Raw genomic sequence first — 8,444 nt, 5'->3', positions numbered from 1 at the left:
GTTCATGGATTAGGAGTCTGCCCCAACTGGCCTCTTTCTACTCCCCGCCGTGTCCCTGGGAGGGCGAGGCAAGTTTAATACCCATTTTACAGAAGACAGGATGGGCCGGGCAGGGACCACATCAGCGCCGCCTCTCTGAGCTACCAGTTTCTGTCTGTGTCTCTGTCTCTCTGTTTTTCTCTCTTTCTTTTTCTCCTTCTCTCTCTCTCTTTTACTCCACTCCAGTCACACCACCTCCTCGCTCTTCCCCGTTCCCTACCGGGTATGTTCCCACCTCTGACCCTTTGCATTTGCTGTTCCCTCTACCAAGCACACTTTTCTCACAGAGTTTTGCCAGACTCTCTCCCTCCCTGTTCAAATGTCACCTCCTCAGAGAGGCCTTCCCTGACCTCCCTGCTTGAAAGAACACTTCCTTTCCCAAGACCCTGTGGGCCCTCATTCTGAATTGTCTTTACAGTATTTTTCACTCCCTGACGTTGTATTCTGTACTTGATTTTTCTTTATTTCGGCTGATCATTTTTATAGAATGTCATATCCGCCAGGTAAGGGATTTTTATTATATTAACGGATTTATCCCCAGACCCTAGAGCACCACTGGGAGAGGTGCTCAGGGGCACACTGTTGAATGAAGGAACCATGCTCCCCAGCCCCAGCTCACGTAGTTTGCACATAGCAGAGCTGGGATTTGGCTCCGGCCGGGTGACCTGGAGGCTGTGTTTGGCCCCCTCTGGGTTGATGTCTTTTATCTCTGCCCTCACTTCTACCCTAGGAGCTGGCCAAGAGGACCCCTGGCAAACACCCGGACCACCCTGCGGTCCAGAGCGCCCTGCAGGCCATGAAGACCGTCTGCTCCAACATCAACGAGACGAAGCGGCAGATGGAGAAGCTGGAGGCCCTGGAGCAGTTGCAGTCCCACATCGAAGGCTGGGAGGTGCGTCTGGGGCAGGAGGCGCCCTCGGGGCTGGCGAGGGGCCCGGGGAGCCTGCAGCTGCAGGCACAGACTGGAGCCTGGGCACCAGATTCAGCCTGTGGCGTATTTTGTTTGGCTTACATGGTGTTTATGAAAAAATCGTTTAAATTATTTTCTAATTAAGTCCACATAAAAATCTAGACTTCGAGTTTCTTTTGAAAAATCAATAACACTGGTCTCCCATTTCCCATGGCAACAGCCACCAGAACCTCCAGCTTTCCTCGGTCTGTCCCCACCGCTCATTACTCCCCAGCATGCTCCTTCACATGTCGCCCCACCCTCCTGGTAGGCCTTTGAGCTTTTGACATCAAGGTCAAGGGTGGAATTTAAGGGTCCACTCCAAGATAGAATTCTGGCTCAGACACTGCCTTGCTGGGTGACTTTAGGCAAATGTCTTAACTTCTCTGAACTTGAGTTTCTTCGTTGATACCTGGCACATAGTAGGTACTCGATACTTGATAGGTATTGATAGCACTTGAATTTCCCCATTGATAGTAGGTACTCAGTACATGATAGGTATTGATAGCACTATCATCATGATTATTTCGGGGTGAGATTCTTGAGATCTTCTGACTGTGTGTAATTTATTTATTTAAACCCCTACATCTTTCTTAGATTATTAGAGATTTTCTACAAATCTGTAGAAGGAAATGGGAAAGTCCGAATAAATAAAAAAATCAATACCAGAGTAAATACAGCTGGAATAGGAGATTAAGACTGAAGATGAAAGACTCTCGGACACAGATCGTCCTCTGAATCATCTGCCTTCTACTCTGGATTTTCTGGCACTTGCTCTGTTTGAGATTTCCACTTTTTTTCCCTGTGTGTTGGGGGGTCCCAAGTGTGACTCTGTATCGCTAAGGGTTTGAGGGTTTGGCTGCACATAGGAGAGAGACTCCTGTCCAGGGAAGAGGTGAAGGTTATGGGTTAGTGCTTGCCATGTCCTGCACCCTCCTTCCACCGGGCCGTCCTGCTTGGCCGAGACTGGAGAACAGAGAGCTGCGTTTCTCAGACCCTCCTTGTAGCTCCAGGTTGGGCTGTGATTGGCCAAGATCAGATCCAGCTGCTCGATATTTGGAAGGCGGAGTGGGATGGAGGCCACCCTTGTGCTGTTCTGCAGCGAAGCACAGCTGCGGTCGTGTTTGGCCTTCTGTGGCAGCATTGACAGAGGGCCTGGGCTCCAGCTTCCTGGCTCTCAGGAGGCAGGGCACGGGGCATCCTTTTTGGTGTTGGTGGTGTGTATCTAGCAGGACAGGGGGGCTTCGCAGCTGACGGTTGAAGCAATAGCTCCCGAGGGCCTGGATGCAGCCAGGTCTCCTTTTCCTGGAGAATCAGCTCAAGCAGGTGCTGTTCTGACTCTCCCTTTTCCTGACGGGGCAGAGGGAGTGGCCCCCTGGAGGGGCAGCTCTGTAGTGCTCCTGGTTTGCTGGGCGCCCTGGCCTGGATTCCTGGCTCTTCTAGCCCTGTAGTGATTGAGTAAGCCCCTCATTTCTTCCTGTGCAAAACACCTAGCTTTGTTTCTACTCCCTACAACTGAAAATTGCCCAATCCTCAGATGTCTCTTCGGATGTGTTCTCTAAGGACTCTTGTTTCGGCCTCATAATGTCAGAACTCTCATTTGGGTTCTTGCGATCCTCTTGGCCTTCCCCTCACGGTTCCAGGATGGCAGCGGCCCCAGGCGTTATGTGTCCAAAGCAGGAGGAGACAAGAGCATGGCCAGGGCAGTGAGAGGGAACTCTTCTCTCCAGTGGAGGAAAACCTTTCCCAGAAGCCCCAGAGAAACTTCCCCCTCATCTCATTTGCCGGAAGTGGGTCACATGGCCACTTTCAGCAAATGTGCTAACCTAAAAGCAAATATTAGTGCTGCGTTTAAGCATCTGTCTATTTGGGCTTAGAGATTCCTGGCAGCCAAGGTGAAAAGAGCAGGACACATTAGTTCCTTAACATTCATTGTTAAAAAAGGAAGAAGCAGAGCAGTTCTGGGAGGCAGAGAGTTTCCTGGCAACCAGCTAGAAAAGAAACTTCTCACACGGGCCCCTGGGCCCCTTTGGAAAGGGGATTGAGCAAGCAGTTTGGCAGCCACAGCAGAAATAATTTTCAAATGCCTTCTTCTGGGAAGGGCCCACAGAAATAGGAACTAAGGGTCTTTGGGGCCCTTTACGACCCCCCAAATATCTAGTCTGAGAATGGTGCTTACTGTTTTGGCAGCAGGAAATGAAGTAACCTAGAATAGGAATTGCAGGCAATCATCGAGCACGTGCCTCAGCACTGGAAGGGAGGTGTTGGTATTATCTCTGTTTTACAGATGAGGTGAGGCACCAGGATTTGGTTTTGAGGCTCAGGCTAGTTTGTCCTGCTCTCTTGGCTTTATTTCCCACTAGCTGTCTAATTTTAGTAATAATATCTCTGAAGTTATCTCCTGGTACCATTTTGAGGATAAAATGAAGTGTGGAATATGAACGTTCTTCGGAAAACGTAAAATGATTTTTCTAGAAAGTAGAAAGGTTTTTAAATACAGTTTGGTCCTCAAGATGACTTGTGAAAATAATATGTTCTAGATAGAAAAAACAACGTGTAACCGTGAAGCTATGCCGGTACAGTCTCAGGGGACAGTATGCTTTATTTAAGGTGTCATTCATGGCGAATGATAGTCATTGTAAATCCTTATTTCTGACACTCTTCTTGATAGTTTCTAATCTTTTTGTTTGACCCCTTGCCAATCTGATTAAATGGCTGTCATCTCTCTTTTGGAATATGGCTGGCAAGGGACTTCCTTTTGGAGGAGGAGGAGTCTTTTCTTGGCCGCTTTCTTGCTGTGTGCTTGGGCTTCATCATTAGTTTGATTTCTAATCTGTGTTTCTTTTGGCCCGATCTTTTGTAAGCCACTTGTCCTTTTTAGTTGCGAGACTGGTTTAGTGAAAACCAGATATGTTAATCCATAAATCCACTTTGCTAAGCACAGGGAAATGGCAGCATGCTGCACTATTGTGGAAGTGAGGAATGAGCCAGCTCCTCTGCGTGGAGGGATGCCTTTGCCTCCCTTTTCTCTCCTGAAAGGTCTGGACAATCCTCATCACCTGGGGATTCGAGGCGCGGATGCACACAAAGCACTCGGAATGGTGCTTTCTTTATTGACTCAGAGTAAACGCTCCACGAATGTCAGGAGGAGCCATGGCAGCAAAGCAGGATTTCTTCCTTAATGTTTTTTTAGATGAACAAGCGTCATACAGCTTTGGCTAGAGCTCACACCTGGCGTGGGCTGACCCGCCTGCAGGGGGACACTCTGGAGGCAAGCCCCACGCACTTTTGTGTGACGCTCACAGTAATAAAAAGAAATGCATGCTCTTAATAAGAGAGAAGCGGGCACACACATCTTGCTGGCTCTGGGAGCCCTGGTTTAAGAGCCCATTAACTCACTCCCCCGTGAGGGGGCAGAAGGAAACAGGACCAGGAAAGCATAAAACCTTTTTTTTTTTAACAAAGACCATAAATAGACGTTCTCATACATTTTTTCCTTCCTGCCCGGGCTGCCCTGTGCTCCCGGGGGTCTGTGGTCTCTCCTCTTCTAAGGCCCCTGCTCTTCACCAATAAGCGCACACAAAAATCTTTCAGGTGGACTTCTAAGAGGCCGCCCAGAGTGGCATAGGTTAGTGGGTAAGGCAGTGGGGCCACCTAGCTGGGTTCAGATCCCAGCTTGCTCACTTACTAGCCACGTGACGTTAAACAAATCGCTTTACTGCTCTGTGCTTCAGTTTCCTCATTTGTAACATGAGAGTCGTCTGGATTAACCAAGTTTGTGTAAGACACTTAGAACACTAGCTGGCACGTGGAAGCCCTGTGCCTGCTTCACTGTTACTACTTCAGCGGGGCTGAGTCTGCACTATCTGCAAGAGGTCGGTAGCCTTGCCTGGTGGACACCTTGGTGCTTGGCCCCTTCCCTGTGTGTCTGATCCTTAGCATCATCCTTGACCTGCATTCAAGGGGAGACCGAGGACCAGCTGGGTTTCTCAGCAAGGCTGGGGTGGAAGGGGTACCCCCTTTAGTGTCCTTGGCATCTCATATGCAGTGTGCTGGGTGGTCCTTGGCCAAGACCAGAGAGGCAGCTTCCCAGGTTAGGTACGCTTCCTTTCTCCTTTCTGTGATCCCCTGGCATTAGCAGAGGGGTCAGGTCTAGGCCTATGTGGCCTCGAGGTTCTGGGCCTTGAAGCTGGGCTAGGTACCAGATTCATATACAAACAGCTAAAATCATCCTGTGGAGCCTAAAGGGGCCGGTGGGTGGGCACTAGCGAGGCAAGGGGAGGAGATGGGGGAGGCACGTGGTCTTGAGGAGCTTCTAAACTGCCATCTGCTCTGAGTTGGTCCATGGGCCACTGATGGAGCCTCATGACCCAGGTAATCATACTCACCCTGTTTGCAAGGATGCTGGGGGCTCAGGAGGCTCTTTATCATGGGAGCCCCATGTTCTCATGCAGCGGGCTCATTACTTTGCTGGGTCACTGTGTGGGAATCAGGTATCTGCCTGTGGCTTGCAAGCTTCCAGGCTGTGATTTCTGGTGATGGGTGGATGGTCCTGTCCTGGGCCCCACAGCTCTTGACTGCAAAGCAGCTGGTTGCCCAGGACCCCAAGTGGGCTCCAGAGGGGTCTCTGGCATTGTTGGGTGAATGCTGCACCCAGCTGAGCCATGGGCACAGAGCAAACCAGCTCTAACAGCAGCAGAGGCAACTGTGGTGGGCATTCAGCAGACAGCCTAATTTCTGAGTTGCTGAAACCAGTTCCCCTTACTGGGTCTCAGAAATAATTGATCTCAGTGGGGTGCAAACCCCTTGTTGGCTTTGTGTGTTGAGTATTTGGGGAAGGAGATTCTGTGAACAGTTCTCCCTCTCTCAGCCTCAAGTTCCTGTCCAGGCAGAGACAGCGTCATGCCCCTTTGTTTCTCCTTTCACTGTAATCTGCAGGTCTGTTGAATGAAACTCCTCTAAAACGCTGCTTTTGCATCATATCCCTCAGGCCTCAGTGTCAGAGGCGCCCCACTGCCCACCTGCTGATGGGCCCTACATCCTTAGTTTAGTGTATTAAAGTATATGGTTGGTTGCTGTAAGGGAGACAGTGCCTTCAGTGAGATGAAAGTTTATTTCTTGGTAGCAGTGCAGACTGGGAGTCGGGCGGCTGTGCTCTATTCAGACCCAGGTTCCTTCCATCATCTGCTGCAGTGTATTTCTCCACCACTGTGGCTGTCTTCCAGCCTGTTCAAGAGGGAGGGGAGGAAGGGGTGGGGTGGGGTAGCAACTCTCCCTCAACGGAATGATGTGCAAGTGAGGCACACTGGCCATAATTTAGTCACATGATCACACCTGGTGCAAGGGATGCTGGGAAGTGGAGTCCGTGGCTGGGCAGCCAAATGCCAGCTAAAACTCCATTCTTATGACAGAAGAGGAGCAAGAATTTGGGGGACAGCCAGGGGACTGCCTTCGCTGCCCTCCTAGATCTGTTCCTAGCTTCCTCTTTAGCATTTTGTGATCTCTGCCTCTGCCTTGGTCCCCCGAGAGCCCCAGGCAGACCTGCATGGTCCCAGGCTCTGAGGACTCCTCCCAGTAGAGACCTTCCCCCAACCCCACCCTCAGCTGCTTTGTTTCAGCCTTCCTCCCGGGCCCGTCTCGCTCCTCCCTGATGCCTTTCTTGACCACACTGCCATGAACCTCATGGAGATTCAGTGAACTTCACGCACACTTAACGTTTCATTAGCCTGGATGAGCAGGTAGAATTTGGGAACTCTTCCCTTTTGTACTCATTATCTGTAGCTAGAGTGAGTGCTCTCAGAATCCTCCTCCTGATGGTGTTCACAATGCATTTGTCGCCTGCTCCACCGCATTCATTGAGTGCCTGCCATGTGCCAGAGAGTATTATAGGTGCCGGCAATACAGTGGCAAATATTTGATAAATAGTTGATAATGCTTCCTGTCCTTATGCAAGTGGCATTTCTGTGGGGAGATGGAATAATAAGACATAAATAAATAAAGAGGAAGGCCAAAAAAAACTCCAAAAAACAAAAAAACACCCCAAAACAAAAAAATCCTAAATTCAAAACAAGAACTGAACCAAAACAAAACCAGATGCTGCCAGGGGGAGCTAGGTGAGTCCTTTCACCTCCCTGAGCCCCAAGTTCCTCTTCTGTGAAATGGTCACCTCCATGTGCTCTCGTCGGCATTGGTCTTCCCCTCAACAGGTGGAGGCTGTTGATCAGACTGTTTCAGTTTTCTGTCTGCTGACAGCTTTGCCTGCAGTGGTGCAGTTAGATTTTTGGGTGTGAGGGAGGCAGTGGTGGGTTCTGGCTCTGGGAGGGAGGGGGATACCCCATAGGGTTCCGGATTTGCCAGCTCATTCACTGTACCCCCATCACTCACCCAGGGCTCCAACCTCACGGACATCTGTACCCAGCTCCTCTTGCAAGGGACTTTGTTAAAAATCTCTGCAGGCAACATCCAGGAGAGAGCCTTCTTCCTCTTTGACAACCTCCTTGTCTATTGCAAGCGGAAATCCAGGTGAGTTGCTGGGGGCGGGCTGCCTAGGTGGGCCAGGAGGCCGAGATGGTGTTGCACCCTGACAGTTTCTCAAGGTGACAACATAAGCTTAGTGATAAACCCCTCGGTTTCCTCGTCTGTAAAATAGGGTGAATTAGCGCATGCACTCCGAAGAGTCATTGGAAGAATAAATGTGTTAAGTGTGCCTGACACGTAGTAAGTGCACAAAGTAAGTTAGCTGCTGTTACTGTCGCTGTTAACTTACCTCCACACATGCTGGGATCCTATTTTGTGCAGTCCCACAGGTGCAGCACCTGGCACATAGTAGGTGCTTCAGCCACAGGCTCTTTCCTCCCTGTCCTTCTCATTAGAGGCCTCGGTCTTCTTTCACCATCCGGCAGTGGCTGGGTCGCATGTCTTTTTCTCATTTGATATTTTATTCCCGCCCAATCTGTTAGGTCCGTCTGTGTCTGTCTCATGCGCTCCTATCCCCACGTCAATACCCCATGCTCCTTCCTCCTTGCTTCCTGTGTGTTCTCACTGGGGCCATCCCGAGAGCCCTTCTTTGGCAATGCCAAGGTCACTGCCAGCATTCACCCCTACCCTTCCTCGCCACCCGCCCTGGGCTGTCTGAAGCAGGCACTTTTCCCAGAACTCTGGGGTTTAGAAAACAGAATGTCCCATGTCCCTGCAGGCCTCTGACCCGCTCCCAGCTTTGGCTGAGTTTGCTCAAGTTAGCTTCAGCTACCCCGGTGCAGACCCATCCTTCAGGGCGTGGTGGCACCTGTCGGAGCAATAGCAGCTGATTCTGATCTTGCTGGACTCCACGTGGGCCTTTTGGGGCTGACCTGTGGCCACCATGAGCCCTTTTAAGGCCATTCCCTCAGTTCTGCAAGTAGGCTGGGCAGGCAGAGGGAACGGGCACATCTGCCTCCTGAGAGGACCTGGCAGGTGG

At 50.6% G+C, this 8,444-nt stretch overlaps 1 protein-coding gene across 1 annotated transcript in view; it reads left to right on the top strand.

Moving 5' to 3' along the window:
• Positions 1 to 8,444, top strand: part of PREX1 (phosphatidylinositol-3,4,5-trisphosphate dependent Rac exchange factor 1) — a 184,816-nt gene that overhangs the window by 110,449 nt on the left and 65,923 nt on the right. The window contains exons 7-8 of the mRNA XM_025039736.1: positions 770 to 931; positions 7,377 to 7,510. Coding sequence (XP_024895504.1) covers positions 770 to 931; positions 7,377 to 7,510 — 296 coding nt within the window. The remainder of the gene's footprint in view (positions 1 to 769; positions 932 to 7,376; positions 7,511 to 8,444) is intronic.

The sequence above is a fragment of the Pteropus alecto genome, unplaced genomic scaffold (genome assembly GCF_000325575.1).
Source record: "Pteropus alecto unplaced genomic scaffold, ASM32557v1 scaffold45, whole genome shotgun sequence".
NCBI classification, from domain to species: Eukaryota; Metazoa; Chordata; class Mammalia; order Chiroptera; family Pteropodidae; genus Pteropus; species Pteropus alecto.
The sequence above is the reverse complement of the archived record's forward strand: the minus strand, read 5'-3'. Positions and strand labels throughout refer to the sequence as shown.